Here is a 20208-nt window from a genome sequence, read left to right on the forward strand (position 1 = left end):
ACTTGGCTTGCATACAAAATACGACATCCATACCAGCTATTACTGTATCAATAACCAAGTTATACTTCAACACAGATATGACCAACTTATAAATGACAGAAGATCATTCAAACATACTGTACAAATAAAACAGTAAATGTGGGAAAAATACAACTGAATATTCATTACTACAAATATTTTGGACTTTGGTGAATCTATAGCTAGGGATGGGCCGATATTTTAAACAGATATAATTTTTCATTATTATAATTTTGTACTATATCAGGGTAATCACTATTTGAAGTGTCCAACTGTTCTGTGGTTGACTTTCTCTTCTATGTAAATGTTAACGGTTGTCTTCACTATGTAGACTACTAGTCTACATGTTTTCTCAACACATTGAAAATCATAATGCAATTTACCACCCAAATGCTGAAACATTTTACAAATCTTTGTAAAAGAAGAAAAAGAACAAATACTAATAAAAGAAATAATAATAATAATGTCACGACCCTGTATTAACGTAAGTAAATTTGAATTCAATATTTAGACATTTTATTTCCCAACACTACTTAAAGCCTAACTAGCAAATGGCATTTATAGGACAATCAACTTTAATTGTATTAACCTTTGTGTGTGTGTGTGTGTGTGTGTGTGTGTGTGTGTGTGTGTGTGTGTGTGTGTGTGTGTGTGTGTGTGTGTGGCAGCAGGTCACAAATGAAGGAATAGTGATCACAAAGCATATACTGTAGTCTATGGAGACTTACGATGTGACAAATAATTAGTTCAACAATTATTGATGAGAAATGGCTCTATAATAACTCCAAATGAAACATGAGTAGACAACAGCTATGCCCTTTAATGCATCAAAACATATCCTGAACATAAGCTTTCCCAGAGCCAACTCCGTTAGTCCCTGCTGTAAAAAGTGGAGTCCTGTGTGGATGTGCTCCTGTAGTTTCTGACAAAACCTTAAATCTAACGAGAAGACAAAGCGCTGAGATCTTCCACAGACTCAGACATGATCTCAGGTTCATTCTCTATGCGGGCCGATATGGAGATGCTGCTCTTGTGGAGCTGCACAGCCAGACACACCCAGTCCCCACTCCTGACTTCCAGAGGCTGGTGCAACACCACGGCCGCCTGCTTCCAATGAGAGTCCTGGCTCAGGCTGCTGATGCTGATCTCCTGGTCCAGGTGAACCTGGTACCAGAAGGGGACTGCGGTCACCCTGCCTGAGGACGTGGCCTGGACCTGGAGAACAAAAAAACAGTAAACCCAAGGCCAATGGTTCTCAACCGTTTCAGGCCGCGACCCCAAAAATAATCATATTTGAATTGGGGAACCCCCACCCTGACGAGCACTAAGAGTCGAGGCATTACATTTTGTAATTCTGTTGTTGTTGTAACTCTATTGTGAAAATAGCAGATCTACATCTGCTATTTTCACAATTGCTGCCTCTAATATTTGACAATTTGGCCAATGTTTAATTTGTCATTTTAGAGGTATTAAAAAGTCCTTAAATTGTCTCTTTAGAAATGTGCAGATACCCTCCATACACTTAAACATTATGTTGGTTTGTTTACTGTTGAGTGAGAAAACAATGTTGCACATTACGTTAATCATTTGGGGACCCCCCAAAACAGTTTGAGGACCCCCCTGGGGGTCCCGACCCACAGGTTGAGAACCACTGCCCTAGGCAAGGCAAGTTTATTTGTATATCATATTTACACAAAGGCATTTCTAGGTGCTTTACATATTGGCCTAAAAAGGCATTCAAAAATATGAAAGGCATTTTGAAAATTATGGTCATATTTTATGGCCTAGGCTTAATATAAGGTGCCATGGCATTGGTCCGAAGGTTCATTAGTCCGAAGGTTCATTAGTCCAAATTTGTTAAGAACTAACTCTAACCCTAACCCTAACCTTAACCTCAGTAACCCTAATTAAATTCGGACAAATGAACCTTCAGACTAATGAACCTTCGGACTTATGGGCAGTCCCCTAATATAATCCATACCTTGACATCTCTGTTGGTGTAGTTGTTATTAGTGTCCATAAGGTCCAGTACAAAAAGTTCCACAGACTCACTGAGATGCCTGCACTCCAGAGTAGAAAAGTCGAGAAACACATGGACTGGTACCTAAAGTGGAAGGAAGTAATTAGAAAACAAGTAAATCGCTTTCAGCTGGTGGCAAGCACGGGAAAAGACTAACACCAGTATCTGTTGAGGATGTCAGCACTGGTTTGGCAAATAGATTTTGGCTTGAGGTTGACCGGGCGTTTGCTGTCCAAACCCCATGGAATGCCATACCCAAGTAAATTTGGCAAGCTGACAACATCGCATCTTTTAAATTGCTACTGAAAGCCTTCATGTTCAGAAAGGCCTTACTAACCATTCTCTCACTATATTATTTTTGTTGTTGTTTTGCTCAAGTTTATTTGTTGAATTAAAACTGCTGAATTTGGTACTAGTTCCTCTTAAGATACCTGTTTTTTAAGCACTCCTATATGTTATGCATTGTGTGGCCCTTGTATGTTCCCTTTTGACATTTTAATCTGTGTGATTTTGTGCAGCAATTTGTAACTTCTGTTTAGTAAATATTATATAAATAAAGTACCATTATTATAATTATTTATAATCACAAAGCAACATCAGTCATCCAAAAATTGCACCTGTTACTCCCACTGACCAATATGCATTCGCATCACCGTCCACACCTTTATGGTGGTGGTCAGTATACTGCTCAGCACAAAGATAAACACTTTGCTCTGTAATTTCATCACATCTAACCTAATATCAAACTTGTGAGTAACTGAAGCAATGGGGGGGACAAGTGCTAGAATCAGCAGCTGCTGTGTACAGCACGTTGGGCCTCAGACTCTCAAGCTGAGGGGAGTAAATCAAGCTGGCAGCCACACAGAGCACGGTCTCTGTCGCCAAAGCTGGAGAACAAAAGAACGTGTCCTCCTCCCTGTCACAGTTACGAGGCGGCTCTGGGAGATGTGGGCTGTTTGAAGTTGTTTGATGTAATGTGTGCTGATGGATTCAGGTAGGAACGTCCTGGGCCATGCTGTGTGTTCTCCAGCGTGACAGTCGTGCCAGATAGTGCCCTCCATCGAGGGGTGGGGGCTCGGAGATGACATCTGTTTTAAAACAAACTAACGTCCCGTGAGGAGAAGGAGGAGGGCGCAGTGAAATGAGAGCACGAGGAGGGAAAAAAAGAGGGACAGGAATTTCAGAGCAAATAAAGAAAAGGAGTTCAGAAGGGTTTCTTTGTGATGCAGACGGAAAGCCACATGAAAGATATTATGTGACCTCTCTGCAGAGCAACACAGTTTGTCTTAAAGTGAAAACAACTTATTTTTCTAACACTATTCTAGGCTCACAAGTACATTGCCAGGGTTCTATGGCTCTGAACTTGGTTCTCCTTACTGCTGCCTGTTTGTTGGTTGTCTAACCTAACGCGGACATTCTATGCCCCCGGCAGATCTCACCGGCTCCTCCAGCGTCTCGAAATGACGCGGAGGGGGATATGACTCCTGCTGCTGTCCGCTTTGAGTAAATGAGGAAGTGATCCACGGTGGAAAACGAGTGATAAATAAATCATAGCGATTTTATAATTATAATAGATAAGCCTAAACAAACCAGTTCACATGAACAATACTGATGTCAAATAAGATATCTGAAAGGCTAAATATATTTTATATACAATTAAAATGTTGTGAGCCACAGTTGCAGGGGCGCTATCCCAGGCTTTTCTCTTTGAAATGGCTGGATCCCGAGGCTAGTTGGTGATTAAGGACTTGCAAATGAGAACGTCAGACAGGATTTAGGGGTGCAATACTTAATTGAACTAATCAATTTGATCAAGTATTCTTTTTGAATCTATAATTTAATAAAATAATCGATTTTGGGCCAATTGGGGGGAGGAAGTGTCATTATGTAGGTAAAGTGATTACCGTAATGTAGTTGATTATAAAATATCAATTAAACATTTTCATTGTTTATTCATTTATATAAAAACCAAAAACATGTATTTAAAAAACATGTGTTTCTCGATTATTCGATTAATCGAAAAAGTAATCGATAGAACAATCTCAAAGAAAATTATCGATAGTTGCGGCCCTAATAGAATTCTTTAATGATCCCACAGGGGAAACTACAATTGTCCTATAGTGTCAAACCCTGACTCCTGCAAATAATGACAAAGGTGTTTTGGGCTAACTGGTAATTTTTCTTTTTTTCGTCCAGTCAACATGCCTAGCTCTATAGGCCTGTCCTTTGAATGTGAATGATGTAAGCTCACACACACCAGCATCTGAGGAAACGATCAATATTGACTATTGCATCAGCAACATGAGACAGAATACCAGACATGAGGGCTGTAAATTGTGCAGAGAGAAGAGAGACTACCAGTACCTTCCCAGCATGAATTAAACTTTATTCCCATTTTATTCCTTCCTTCCATATTTTGCCTGCATGACATAGCTCGAATGGTTAATAAAAATAGGTGAACAACAAGATACTCTGGATATCTAACTATTAATTTAGCGAATGTCTGTCCGTCTGACCATCTGCATGCTGACATCACTACACACTACACAGTTTCGCCGCCATGGAAACTGTCTGTCTGCATGCTGACATCACGTCATACACTGACGTCAAAGTACTGACATCACAGACTGGACTGGACACGGAACACCATGTATGGGCATAAAGATCTGCCCAACGGGCACTCCAACATGGAACACCATATATGGGCATAAAGATCTGCCCAACGGGCACTCCAACATGGAACACCATATATGGGCATAAAGATCTGCCCAACGGGCACTCCAACAGTACTTCTGAGACTCCTACATTCACTCCCTCAGATACTGTGCACACTTGTAAAGAACATGTATGTCATGGAATTTTTGAGTTTCCAAACATTCTTATTTTTCTGACATAGGTTGAGCAAATACTTCCTTTTCACACAAAATAATCACCAAGTTTCTTTTATTTTCATGAATTTAGTATGGGTTTTCTGAAAATTAGAACAAATCTGGTGGTTTCGAAAATATCGCCCCATCTGGCCCTTGGTCTCTTAAAAACAATTGCTGCACAGTTGCTTATTTGATTTACATAACCTTCTACATTAGCCTAGCGCAGCTAGACAATCCACCCATGTTAAAACAAGGAGGGGATGTATGATATATACTGCAGTTAGTTAGCTGCATTAGTAGTCTGGCCAAGCCAGGCTACTTCTACATGGCCAAGCGACATTAGCATTGTTGTATGTTCATTTTTGACCCAGCTGATTTGGTCATATTTCATATTAGCATTGCTGTATGTACAGTATATTTTCGACCCAGCAGATTTGGTCAAATTCTCTGAAAACCCATAATAAATTCATGAAAATAAAAGAAACTTGGTGATCGTTTGTGTTACAAATAAGTAGTTGCTCTAATCAACCCATCTCAGAAAAATAAGAATTTTAGTAATGATTGGAAAGTCAAAACTGCCATGACATACATGTTCTTTACAAGTGTATGTAAACTTTTGAGTGCAACTGTGTGTGTGTGTGTGTGTGTGTGTGTGTGTGTGTGTGTGTGTGTGTGTGTGTGTGTGTGTGTGTGTGTGTGTGTGTATATATACCCACAGTGAACTGGTTGATGAAGGGAGCAATGTTGAAGCCTAGCGTTGGCTCCTGACCCTGGACAGCACTCTCCAGCAGCAGGGTTTCTGACTCCACCAACATACCGTACACCACAATGGATTGTGGGAAAATACGTCCTCCTTCCTCCAACAGACACCTGTTATACACACGAGACAATCAAAAGAAATTAAATTTTACTGTCAAAATACTGTTGTTTTTTCAAGAGCCTATGCTACACGAGAAACATTTAATACCAATTCTTGAAATGTTTTTAACCAAATAAAAATAAAGAAAATGCATTTCCCATTTCCCTGATAGACCCCAAGTGGTCTGGTCTTTGGTGCGACCGGCCTTTTCAGTGAAGGAACTTTCTGAATTTAGTCACCCAGGTAGCACAACTCCCAGGCTGTGTTGTGTACCACCCACCAATCAAATGGCTATGTTTAAGCTTAGATTCAAGGTGGTTAAGGTCAGAGTTTGTCAATCCTACAGTTGTTTGAACTAGCCTTGCATCACAGAGTTACCTGGGCACAGAAATCCTCTGTGCCTTCAAACCGATCACAGCATATTATAGTATCACTTGAAAGTGGCTGTGTTCTCATGTTTATTTTGGTTTCTCTAGCTAGTGAGAAAGTACCATTCATGACCAACAAGAGTACTGTGGCAAACTTGTATCGCTTAATGCTGTTCAGATTAAACCTGAAACCTTTCTATGACAGGACTTAAACAAGGGGTCTTCCAACAGGGGGTCTGGGACCCCCAGGGGGTCCTCAGAGTTACTACATGGGGTCCTCCAAATCTTTGTGTGATAGAAACTCCCCTTTTTAAATTAACTACTTGAACCCTAGCGTCCATATTCTGATAACTTTAGACAAAAATAGCAGATCTACAAACTCACAACGCCTCGCACTGCGAGGCGTTGTGAGCTTGTAGATCGGCTATTTTTACAAAGAGGTTTGGTGTAGATCGGAAAAAGACTAGACTAAGTACAGAGTGAAAGGTAAAGTGTATTATGTATTGACAGTTCAAGTGGTTAAATATCTGAAAACACAAATTGACATTAATCCAAAATACACTGATGATCATGCTGTCAAACAATGAAACTATATGGAATCTATGAAAAGGTTGTGGTCCCTGCTTCATCTCTCTCTCAACTAAGGGGTCCTTGGCCTGAAAACATTGAAGACCCCTGACTTAAACGATTAGGCCATCTTGCAACGATTTACCTGGCAAGTGAAGCCTTCTCCATCAGCTTCTGCCTTATAAGGCCACAGGTCTCCACACAGTCTAAGATGATGGCACTCCACAGTTTCTCTCCGGAGGGCCTCTGGAGCACGGCCTGCTCCTCCTGCACGTGATTGAGCCAGAACTCCAGGTGCTGTTCTGGGACACGATTTGACCGAGCCAGCCTCCTCAAAACCTCCTGCTGCTGGGTCTTCTCCACCGAGCTGTAAGCCTTCACCGGGCCCTGGCTGGCAGCTATCAGTGAGAGCAAGGAAAACCCCTCGGACACATCCAGCACATACAACAGCTCACTGGAGTCCGTGGCAGAGTTCTCAATTGGTCTGGTAGGGTTAGCAGAGGTTCCGTCCATCCCGTCGGACCCCGACCTTTGCTCCTGGCTGTGTCGAGCACCCTTCAGGCTGCCGACCAGTTTGGCCAGCGCAACTCTGAAGCTCTCGTGGTAGCGTTGGTTGTTCAGCAGGGCAATCTCAGAACATTCCAGCATGCATGAGTCTTTAGGCTGGTTCTGCTCAGTTTGGAGGCTTGCTAGGGCACTGCACAGCTCCGCCTCTGGGTTAGCATTTGGAACAGGGTTTGTGCCGAGTTCAGACCCCAAACCTGAGTCTAGACAGAGCTCTCGGCCGTCTCTCAAAACGGCAACGCTGCAGAGTCTGAGGTAGGCATCTCGACAGGAGACTTCCACAATCAGCTGGTCCCCTGGTATCAGGTTGACACCTGGGGAGAGACGACATGAGGATGTGTTTATCTGCCTCTGCTGTAAATTATTAAATGGAGTGACACCTATCTTTCCTATGTGTAAAAAAAGCAATGTGAAACAGAGTGTAATGCCTCATTCACACTACAGATATATAGTTGAACGTTTTGCTTGGTAATTCAATGTAATCTCAATGGAAACCAGCTTTAAAGGCTGGGCGTGTCGGCTGTCCTTGGAATCCAGCCTTTAAAGCTGGTTTCCATTGAGATTACATTGAATTACCAAGCAAAACGTTCAACTATATATCTGTAGTGTGAATGAGGCATAAGACTTGTGTAATAAGAAACAAATACAATGACCTGTATCCACAATGTTTCTGAACGGGAAATGTGTGAATAACAATTGTGTAATGATAATAATAATAATAATCAATCAGTCCTCTAAACTCGAGACTCCGGTTTCATCATTGATAATTCTATAATCAGGGGAATGCAGCCTCCTCAGTTCTCTTCGCAGTCAGATGCTCATCTAGAAGCAGAAGTGAATTCTACAATTTCACTAGTTATATGTCACTCTGGATAAGTGAAATAAGCTCATGGTCTAAAAGGTCAAATCTAATATGCAAAGGCAAATGTTTTCATGAAGATGTATTTCCTACCATGTATGAAGACATGAATGAAAGTCAAGTGAAATACATTTTACTTGAACCGAGTTCACTCAAACTAACGTATGAATGCAACGCTGAACCTGTAAGAATACAAAATAATTATATGTTGTTTTTTTTCATATTAATGACTTGGTGAAGTACTTCACACATATTTGTGTGAGAATTTGTGTGTGAGAGAGAGAGAGGGGGGGGTGGGGGTGGATGCACAGACAGGAATCCTACTGGAATAACATCTGTTCATGTCTTCATGTCAGCACACATGGCTTGTCAGGAGGGGGGGGGGGGGGGGGGGGGCGTTTGGGGAAAATGCATATTTATCACCTATAAGAATTTCATGAACACTAAAGAGTGTCACAGGCTATAGCAGTGCACATGACGTGGTGGGCCGGGAAACGGATGTGGGTTATCACAGGGAAAGAGGGTGGCGGGCGGCGAATCCCTTGACGCTGTCCTGGCCAATTAGTGGCTCTGTGAGAGGCTGCAGCGCTGACTGAAGGCTGGTGATGATGCAGCTCTGTGTCATCATGTCACTGTCAACTAGGACAGCACAGAGACCTCCAGCTGAAGCCAAGCTGATTGAACACATGATGCTGGCACCTTTGATAATCAATCACTTAATCAATAATAAAATACATTTAAATTTAGTTTGTCATTTATTTATTATTATGAAATAATTTCAATCAGGGGTCTTCAACAGGGGGTACGGGACCCCTAGAAGGTCCCAAGAGTTACTACAGAGGGTCCGCCAAATATTTGTGATAGGATAATTATTTTAAATTAACAACTTTAACCCTCACATACCTATTCTGAGGAGAACTTTAGCCAAAAATAGCAGATCTACAAGCTCTCAACGCCCACGCTGTGAGGCGTTGAGAGCTTGTAGATCTGCTATTTTTGGCAAATAGGTTTGGTGTAGAGGTTAAAAAACGATTTAAGTGGTTGAATGTCTGAAAAAAACACATTAACACGCAACCAACATATCTGATGACAGTGCTGTCAAACAAGTCTATGAATCTATGAAAATCTGCAACACAATTTTACACAATGTGTAACAATGTGTGCTTCATCTCTTTCTCAACTAAGGGGTCCTTGGCCTGAAAATGGTGAAGACCCCTGGTAAACAGTAGATACACTGTAATTTATGTCCCGAACTGGCTGATCAATGGCACAAGACTATAAGGAACCCGTATAAACAGTACATCAACAATATAATGGGACATTTCAGTGAAAAGGTGAGTGTGAGAGTAGTGCACATATTCAAACAGTTAGATATTTTATCAAAGTGCAATTATGGTTCACCAACACCAAGTAAAGGAATAAACACGAGTTTCCAAAACATACACTGCCCTCATCTGATGGAAACTGGAAATGCATGGTACAAACCAGCAGAGTAAACAAATATGTAATCAATCAGCATTTGACTGAACTGTGATTAATAGGAAATAGCTTGGTCAACAAAGAAGGGCCTTGATAGAAGAAGCCAACAATAAAATGTTATTTTCCATTGTCCAAATAATCACTGTCCACAAAAGATGGATCAAAGAGAAAATGTTGAGGCCATTAACCACTGCATAACTCCATTATATGTAGACAATGGGCTTTGTTTCTACTGGTAGAATTGCACATTCTGCTTCACAAAATGCCAAGACATGTGCTGAAAGGAAGACATGAACAAAGTGGAATTCTCTCTCCTTTCTCAAAACCTGCTTCCCTGAAACTACTCAGCCGATGTTCTTTTCCAGAATAACTTGGGCTAAATGAGAAGGCTGGAGGTCAATCTAACTAATGCATTGATACTACATCCAGCTTTGCACACAGGGCCGTTGCGTTTCTTTCCGTTTGCTGCATGATTAAAACACATTGGATTTGCTGTGCATTTGCTGTGCGGAATCCACATGCGGATCCGAAGAGTAGTCATAAAACGAGTCAATGAGTTTTTACGGCATGCGACAAGACGCACGAATCGAACTGGGTTCGTTCGAAGTTCGGAGCCGGTGTGCATCAGGTCATAGAGAAAAATGGAAACGTCCGTTTTTTCCGTGGGAGAAAAACGCGTCTGTGTGCAAAGGGCTTTACACTTGCATCTGAAGTTCACATCCTGGTCGAAGGTGTTTGTATTGGATGTTCCTTCTCATTGCCCCAGTTGAATTCTTATATGCCAGTTTCATAGGAAACAATCTACACATAACTTCCGCATCCTCTTGTCAAACTGACATTGTGTGGATTCAGTCACTGCAGAAAGTGGACCCACACAACCCTAGGCTGATTGACTATACTTAATGGCACATACAGTAGTTGTACTTGAATGAAATGATAAAACATAATGTCTGCATAATATTACTTTAGCACAGTGACCTCCCAGCAAACCCACACCCTCTCTTACTGTTGGGGATCTGGACAGGGTAGATAGCTTGCTCCCAGCAGGTATCCTCCTGGGGTTCTGTGGACAGGCTGTTCTCCTCGTCCAGGTGGAGCTGGAACCACACCGCCAAAGCATCTAGCTCTCCCTCCTGGGTGACGGGTAGATGAACTCTCTGAACCGCCCTAGAGCTTAGCCCCTCCAGTTCCTGGTTGGTTGACATTAGTATTGTATGTTAGTATCACAGCAAAATGACAAAGTGACCGGAATATCTTAAAAAGAAAAGGCACACCTTGGAAATTGAGGGACATAAAGTCCATTGAATGCAGTGTAGTGAGATAAAGGAGTAGCCTTGAGTAACTTGTGTTCGTTTGTGTTTGTTCAATCTGTTCTTGCACTAGTGGCATGCATTGTACATTTGTAGAGTATATATTGGAAATCCTGTTCATTCCCTTTTTACAATATTTGTAACGATCATGCATTTGTGGGATGAGTAGCACAGCAGATTATATTGCAGCGTCCAAATGAAATGTGCCAAAATTGCCACAATGCACTCCCAGAAATAAGGAATGAACAGGGCATAATGAAAAGCTTATGCTTTATTAATTGAGACAGTCAGGAGCCTCAGTAGTGGGTGGGAGAACCATACACAGCCGCAACAGCCTCACACCTCCTCACAATAATTTATTATAAAATGAAATAAACCTTGAAAACAGCTAAATATGTTTCTGATGACCTGCACATTGTTGAAGTCTATGTGGAGTGCTCTGAAAGGCTGTGTGAGAGGCCTGTAGCCTCCTGGCAGTCTGCTCAGCCTCTCCGTGGTGTATGGCTCCATAGACTCATCTGGCTCTGTGTTGCAGCTCACTGGACTGTGTAGCTCCCCTGCTGCAGCCATGGACAGACCTCCCACCTCCGACACACGGAATCTGAATAGGCAACATTTAAATGTAAAAGGACAAACAGTGACCTTGTTAACACATCCACTGCCAAACATGAGTTTCCTGAGTTAGTTTTGTTGCTGTCATACTGCCAAACACAAGTTTCCTGTGTTATTCATTTTATTTCATATTCATTAAAGAATATGGTTGCATGTATGAAGCTGCGGCCTTTTCTCACTTTTAACGAACAACGGCAGCTTTCACGAACACGTGATGGTGCACTGAGAACATCAAAAGGTGGGAAAATCATAGAAATAGCCTGGCAGGGGGGACATTAGTCTATGTTTAATCCTGGCAGAAAATGACATTTATGTCAGATGTTATTCAAATACAGTATATCTCGATATCATACTTAACTGGTGTAAAATTACAAGAGATCACACAAATCAAACTGCCATGGAAAGATACACACAGTCATGTAATAATAACCTTGTAAAGGCTGCTAATAGTAAACTTCACTCCACTGGGTTCAGTTGGACATTTAGGGCCTACCTGTGATGACGGCGGATCTCAAGGCACTCAACAGCCATGCCGAACACGGTGGCTCCAGCTGGGATGACCCGACCTGTCTGAGATTTATCCCTGAGCTCTTCTTGAGCGTTCTGTCAGAGGGATGAAGGATATTTAGATATGTTGTGAGAGCATTTAAGTTTAGGAACGTTTATTCGGTGAAGGGGATAGCGATGGAATTGGATTCTGTCCCGTCACAAACATTCTTTGTTACACACAGAGTAGTGGAAATCTAGTGCTTTACTGCTTATTTTAAAATAATTTTATCTTTACCCAGTGTAATGGAACCATAGTGGGGTTTCCAATGTTCACAATATGTTGTGCTTGAGAATTTTAATTTGAAGGGTTTCCTGCCCAAATGTCAGGTTTATCATATTACATTATTTTAGGCTTGAGCAAAAGTCTGAACTCTTGTGAATGCATTAGTGCGATGGGAATTACCACAGTTAAACCACTAGATGGCAATACTTACTTGTACTGCCTGAATATTGGAAATAAGTTAAGATGTCTTTTCCATGTATGACACACAAACTTAGCGCCTAGCAGGAAGGGGAAGACGGTGACTGTGATTTTATTGTTTGTCAAACCTTTACTTTCAAGGTTGATGGTTATTTCTGATCTTATTGTTGGATTTTATTGTCTGAGGTTTATTGTTGTCGGTCAATGTATTGCATTATGCACTGCATTCGTTTAATGTGAAAACATGTAATGTCATGGTGCCATTTTGAGATTTATGAAATTAGTGTCTATTAATGTTTGATAATTGATTATCTATTTTATGCCTCTTGTCAGCCTCTTTGTACTACTACAACATGTATTTTGCTCTGATTTCATACAAATAGCAGCAGTACTAGCAGCAGTACTGCAACTCCATCCAATGGTTTTAATAAATTGATTTGATTAAACGAGTATTATAGACAATGTTAACTATGTTTTTTATTATATAGGAACGTTAATATTTGTGAATCATTACATCTCCTTTTCTCCATGGCAATGTGTTTAACTTTGGGCACCTTAGTTTTCCAAGGCTGTTGAGATCTACTGATTCTGTGCCAGACAATGAAAACCACCATTGCTTTTTTTCATGATTTTTGTAACCCATTTTTTTCACCCGGTGTCAATTGTCTAATGCAAGGGTCTTCAACAGGGGGTCCGGGACCCCTAGGGGGTCCTCAGAGTTACTACAGAGGGTCCTCCAAATCTTTGTGTGATAGAACATTTTTTCTCCTTTTTTATATTAACCACTTAAATCCTAGCGTCCATATCCTGAGAACTTTAGCCAAAAATAGCAGATCTACAAGCTCAAAAACGCCTCACAGTAGATCGGCTATTTTTGGCAAAGAGATTTGGCGTATAGGGGAAAAAGAGCAGACTAAGTACAGAGTGAAATGTCAAGAAAACAACTTAAAAGTGGCCCTTTAAGTATTGACGGTTCAAGTGGTTAAATACGTATCTGAAAACACAAATTGACATGAATCCAGAATACAATGACGATTGTGCTGTGAACAACAATGAAACAATATAGAATCTATGAAGGGGTCCTTGGCCTGAAAACGTTGAGGACCCCTGGTCTAAATGTAATCCTGGGCGCTACACTCCCTCTGCCAACCAGGGGAGAGCAACAGACTAACCTCATTTATATGAATAATAAAGGTAAGACAAATTCTGACTGAAAGTTATGCACATCAAACTTGCACATATAATGTATGGAAGATACTGATTTAGCACATCTTTTGTCATGCACAGTGGCGTAAAATCAGTAGTCTCTTTTGACTCGTCAAACTGGAGGGAGAAATAAGCTCAGTATTTGCTCTAGGGCCCCCATCAGGCCAAACATTCAATAAATAATTAAATAAATAAACTGGGGAGGCTTATAGGCTTGAGCAAACGATCTGAACTCTAGTGAATGCATTTAGTACCATTAATGAGAATTACCACAGTTAAACCACTAGATGGCAATACCTGCTTGTACTGCCTGAATATTGGAAATAAGTTAAAGCCATGTTGTCATTACAGTGCCGGAATCTTTCCTGCAAAATAATTAGCATAACGTGCTGGAAGTTCTTTTTTTTTGGGTGTTTTCACATGCCCGTGGCAGCAAAAACGTTGGTATAGCCTAAATGCACGGTAATTTATTATTATCACCTTCTGCAAATAGCCTCTGTTATAGACTCTACAGCTCTGCTTCTAGCTGTCGCTGTCTCTCCCTCTCCCTCCCCCTTCTCTCTCTCTCTCTCTGTCGCTGTCTCTCTCCGTCTCTCCCCCCCCCCTCTCTCTCTCTATCTCTCTCTCTATCTCTCTCTCATGCTTGCACGACACGAGTTTCGCAGGAAACTCGCCGTAGCCCGGTAGTTTCACAGGATACACTACTATAGGCTTCTGAGGATATACACAGAGTTCTTCTTACTCAAGAACAATGCACACGCATTTCATTGAAGAGGAAGCAAACAGCTGTCCATTTCCTACCATGAAACTATAATGATGCACCTTGTTGAGAAATCATTGCGCATGCAGCCAGCCTTGAACACAATGTGACTCTAGCCTAAATAATTCATCCCCTTAAGTAAGATGAAACTGCATTTTATTTCTATATCCTATTCCTTTACATTCAAATAGTTTTCAATTATTATTGAAATAATAATTGTCATTATTGGCTCCTTTTATGCACCTGCTTGTCACTGTATATGTTTTCACTGCAGGGAAAATGGTATTCTCCCAGTACTTTCAGCTAAAATAGATGCCTTTTCTATGGTATGTTAATTGATTTTAATTATTTTTGTAATAATTATTTCACCAAGTACAGCACATAGACAAAAGCTTGGGCTACTAAATTAACTAGAATTGACGGAGTCAATTTTGACAAGTGTGCCTGCAGCTCGCTAAATGTGCAACCTTGTGTAGCGGTTTGGACTGTGAGACCACCAAGTCGTCTGTGTTTCGTTTTGAGAGGGTCGGTCCCCCTGAAAAACGCGTTCTGGCACGAAACGGTTATGTTTTGCGCGTTTGTGACGCCCCCTATGGGTCGAAGTGGAAATGTTTTAAGAGATTCGTTGAGTATGCCACCCGCGACCTGTGGTTAAAATTCAGTGTTGACTCGACCTTTTGTTTGTGATTTATGGCTATTTTTTGCGAAACAGGCCCCTCCCGCTAACTTTGGAAGCCTGTTACGAACGAACGGTATGGACTATCGAAATATCCCTTGACTATGTTTATTTCATGGCTTCATAGATCATGTGTACCGCTTTTTGTGACATTTGAAGAAAATATGTAGGAAAAGGAGCAAAATGTGTGTTTTGGAGAAAATTCAAGATGGCGGAAAATCTATCCTGGCGCAAATGGGCGTGGCCTATATGGGGAGATGCGTCTTGACCCAAGGAATCCAGGGAAAAAGGATTTTTTTTCTCCGATCTACGGTTCAAGAGTTACGGGGCAAAACGTAAAGTGGGCCGTTATAGCGCCACCATGAGGCAGAGTGATGTAATTATTTTTTGATTCATTCTTAAAATCATTATGAATCTCCTCTCCAAGGTTTGAAACTGTAGCCCCTATGGTTTGCGAGAGAAAAATACTTGAATGTGAATTTTTACTTATAATTACTGTATAAGTCAATGGGGACAATTCACCCTTTGTCAAGTTCCGCCCGTTGTCCCGCCCCTCTTCACACCCATTGGTTGCAGTGTCTTGGTGGGACATTCGGTGGGACACTCCATCCACTACCATTGTAATTCAGTTGCTTCGTATTATTATTCTGTGTATTCAATTCTCATTTCAAACTTGGTTTCAGTGAAATGGAGCTGCTCAGTGGCAGTATAGTGACTTGGCATGTTTTTAAATGTTTTTATTTCTCCAAAAATTATGTTTTAGCTAATTCAACATAAAAAAGGCGGAACCAGGGCGGGACAAGGCAGATAGAGCCTGCTGGTTGGTCAGTCAGGGACCAATCAGAAGGCTAACAAAGGGTGAAAGCATAGTTTTTTGCCAATTACGTCGCCATGGTAACGCGGATCGGAAAGAAAAGTAATAGCACACCATTCTGATGTATATATTGCGGGGGTGGCGTAAATGGTGCGGCACTAGTTACGTGCCGAAATTTGGGGAAATCGTATGGATGTCTGTCTGTCTGTCTGTCTGTCTGTCTGTCTGTCTGTCTGTCTGTCTGTCTGGCTGGCTTAAGTATGAGTGAGTACAATAAGTGTTTTGCCATTGCATGGCAGGCACACTTAATAAAGGACTGCTGTGTAATACAGTATATGGGAAAGAACAAGTGAATTCAATCCATAGTACTACTAAGGTATTCTTATTTACCTGTGGCGGAAGGAGAAGGTGGTTCCAGGCGTGGATAAGACTCTCTATAATACCTTCTCCAAACAGTCCTGCATCCACTGTCTCTGTCACCACCAATGACACCCTGCCAGGAGGAGAAACACAAGCAGAACATCAGAGTCCTCTGATGCTTCAATCATAGGTTAAGTTCACAAGAAAATCCTCAGTGTTCATTTTACTTCCTAGTGCAGAAATGAAACCAAAGATACCCATAACTCTCAAAGTTAAATTAACACTATGTATTGTATTGTATGTATTGTTCATTTTGACGAAAAATGCAATTATGGCATAAAATGCTATACATTTTTACACAGTTTTGTTTTATACGGTATCACATGAATAAAAGAGTAATTGACATGCTAATGCTTAGGGGTGATTTTACTTTAACATTTCTTTCTCAAGTACAACTTAATTGATTGGTAGGCCAATCAATCAAGTGTTATATGTGACTAGAACATCTCTGGATGTAAATATGACCTGCTTGGGATGTCCTTAGGCACTTCCATCTCCAGAGATTTCATGTGGAGGATCTGAATGCTGCCACTCATTCCATTAGCGGTCAACACCTCACAGGCTAGTTCATACATGGTCTTAGACAGCTCACAGGCATACACCTCTGCAGCACCTGCCTTTTTAGCACACATGCTAAAGTCGGAACAAATCGATAATAAAAATGAGAAAAACAATTGCAGACCCAAGAACAAACATTCTGAAATACGCAGTCTAATGTCCAGTTTAAGGTTGCATATATTTACAAATACAGTATAATAATCTAATTAAGGACATTTGGTAAATTGACCAGTTAGGGGTTTAGTTGACTGACAAATATCTTGAGCATAAATGCACAACAAAAGAATAAAATCACTTATTTAAATTAAAATGAACATATCTCACCCCAAGATGCCAGTGCCAGTACCTATATCTAGTACAGTGCTGCAGCCTCCCTGCACAGCCTTCTGGATGGCTTGCTGGTACTTCTGGTTCCTCCTACGGTCATTGAGCATAAGGAAATGCCAGCGTTCCACCAGCCAGTTGGCCACACGGTAGAAGTTCTCTCTGGCCTCTGGATAGTCTGGTTTCAGCTTCAGAGCTTTATGGAAATGACCCGCAGCCTCATCTCTGAATCCCATCCTGGATGATAAAAAGAAAAGATTTGTATACTGTATTGTATACAGTAGTGTAATGTGCACTGTGCTCAACATCCTTACAAGAGGATGATGCTTTTTTGAGTTGGCTAATAACATGCATGGTACATCATTAGTGTCCAGCGTCTTGCTTTCTCAAATACCCGGCCACAGGAGGCGTTTAAACAGTGTGTTGCAAATAAGCTTAGTTTGCAACGTGTCTATCCATTGAGTGATACTGCTTAATTGGTAGTTGTACCGCGCTACAAGAGCATAATTAATAGTAAAACAAGATAAGTCTATAGGCTACTGGAATTTTCTCTGCCACCTAAATAATAACAACATAACCTCCTCAAGTCCCATGCCATGCGTGCCCATGTGGAATGGAGAAGCTAACCGGCTGTGGCCCCACCTGCCCGCCCGATATGGGCTGTCTGACAGTGAGTTAAAGTCTTATTTAGCACCAATATAATAATAGGACAAATCAAATTGCAAAAGTAGGCACAATCTGAAACGTGTCGACATATATATATTTTTTTTTATGTTGGCACATACATAAATGCCTTGCTGGTCTGTTTATTGTGTATTCCACTATGCCTACTACCCCTGCTCCCATTGCAGAAAGCAACGTAACGATTGAAGCTTGCGCGTTACATAGCGTCCCTCCGTCCCACCATACAATGTTACATGCGTAGGCTATTTATACCTTAGGATTTACACACTCGCGATTGTGTCACTGTGTGCGTTCGGCGTGCGTGCATGCTCTATTAGCGCATGAGCTCTCTCTCTCTCTCTCTCTCTCTCTCTCTCTCTCTCTCTCTCTCTCTCTCTCTCTCTCTCTCTCTCTCTCTCTCTCTCTCTCTCTCTCTCTCTCTCTCTCTCTCTCTCTCTCTCTCTCTCTCTCAGCACAAAGCGACGATTGGCTTTCTTTACATATCTTCTGGGTTGTTGAGAAACAACTCCATGCTTGCCTGCTTGGATGCAAGTCTATCTATCGAGACTATCTCTCGAAATGAATTCACAACACAAATATGGTTGTCCTGCTGTAGAATCAGTGGTAATAATGTATCCCTATGACAATTTAGTCTAATTATTTGCAGCAGTAACCAGAATCATACCTGAACAGGTGTTCTCCCATGCTGTTAAGGATGACCTCATCAGCAGGGAAGAGTTCAAGAGCTTGTTCATAACAGTCAAAGAGATCTCCTGAATGCGCCCCACAGAGTCAAGTTCATCAGCCCATTTGAAGAGTGTGAACCTAAAGGATTCCTGCAAGGCATAACAGTTGAGTGAGTGAAGAAGACGGGGTGATTTCACTATGACACTTAGCCGGAATTAATTGCAACACTAGATTTTTTAATCTGATTAATCTAGGGTTGCAATACCTCCCAATCCCATAGGGATTGAATGAATCAAAACGTTTTTTCTATCTGATTGTATTAAACTATGTCAAACTCACCAAAATTGCGGCTCTATGGAAAGCTTGAATTATGCTCTTTGCCTCTTTCTATCTGCAAAGTGTTTGTTTCAGAAAAATCCACCATAGACATGTTATATGAGCTACTTTCTGTCAAGAAATTCAGTTCAGATGATTATTTTTTCGAAGTATTGGAGTTTGGAAGCACTCGTGGGAAGTCACTCAACGGTCCTGTGTACCACCTGGTTCTAAATGTCACACAATGCAGGAGGCAGCAGGGCGTTGCAGTATTGAAGACAAGCGCTTCCAAAGTTCAGCACTTAGAAAAATAAAAACATGTCTGCTTGGACAGACAAAGTAATTCATAACATGTCTATTGTCTACGGTGGGTTTTTCTGAAACAAACACTTTGTAGACAGAAAGAGCATAATTCAAGCTTTCCATAGAGCCACAATATTGGTGAGCTTGACAAAGTGTAATACAATCAGATAGCAATTTGATACTGCAGTGCATGGCAGTGCGTGGTCACTGTTGTCTGTCTTATGGATAGAAATAAATCAAGTTGTTGTTACCCTCGCAAAGTCCTTCAACACGGGGGCGAGGTTGAGGACCAGCAGGTAGTGGACAAAGGCAGTTCCATAATCCTGGTTAAACAGACACTGCTGGGCACTTTCCAGGGATCTAGAAACCAGTTCATTCCTGGCAGGGTCCTCCCTGGGCGGCCGCCGGCTCCTCCGACCCCGTCTGTGCCTTGAACTGGCATTGGGCATCCCTGACAGGAGTGACACAATTCAGAGAGAGTCACCCTGTGCCTTGTTAACTAAATCTAACAGACAAACGTTGCTTTAGCTGACTCTAGAGCAGTGTGAACTTACTGTGTTTGTGTTTAGATCATGGAATATTTGAGTAACAGATGGGACGTCCCAGGATGTTTCTGGAGCCCAAACAGAGTTCTCAATTAAAAAAATTACTTTGCTACTTTACTTTCATGAATCAACATTAGCTTCCCTAGCTACTGCTACAGTGCTGCTACCACTTTGCTAACGAGTAACTTGAGTTGATGGCTACAGTCCCTTCGTGGACGTGGACACAAAGGCACACATACTGTAAAAGAATAATAGCACGTGCATACATCCACAATTACGCGATTAAATTACAGTTTAGAAGTACGTTACGGTCTACAAAAGGAGTGAGATGCTTTTCACGTGAAAGCAGAATCCATCATCCACCCGTGTTCAACTAAAAGCATCCATAATAATTGGACAACACAAAAAAAGATGTCCGCCTACTAAACAAATCGGTAGAAA

General features: G+C 41.4%; 1 protein-coding gene across 1 annotated transcript; it reads right to left on the reverse strand.

Annotated features, from left to right (window-relative positions):
* Positions 1-6: 6 nt before the first annotated feature.
* Positions 7-19607, reverse strand: prmt9 (protein arginine methyltransferase 9). The gene is made up of 12 exons (XM_080722228.1): positions 19474-19607; positions 18603-18753; positions 17255-17491; positions 16838-17005; positions 16343-16445; positions 12020-12129; positions 11323-11515; positions 10611-10794; positions 6848-7580; positions 5625-5778; positions 2000-2122; positions 7-1233 (listed from the first exon to the last, which is right to left on the reverse strand). Exons 2-12 carry the CDS (start codon positions 18620-18622, stop codon positions 958-960), a joined length of 2301 nt encoding a protein of 766 aa, XP_080578354.1. The 5' UTR covers positions 18623-18753; positions 19474-19607; the 3' UTR covers positions 7-957.
* Between the last annotated feature and the right edge of the window lie 601 nt (positions 19608-20208).

Source organism: Nannobrachium achirus, assembly GCF_963921795.1.
Source record: "Nannobrachium achirus genome assembly, chromosome: 3".
Classification (NCBI taxonomy): domain Eukaryota; kingdom Metazoa; phylum Chordata; class Actinopteri; order Myctophiformes; family Myctophidae; genus Nannobrachium; species Nannobrachium achirus.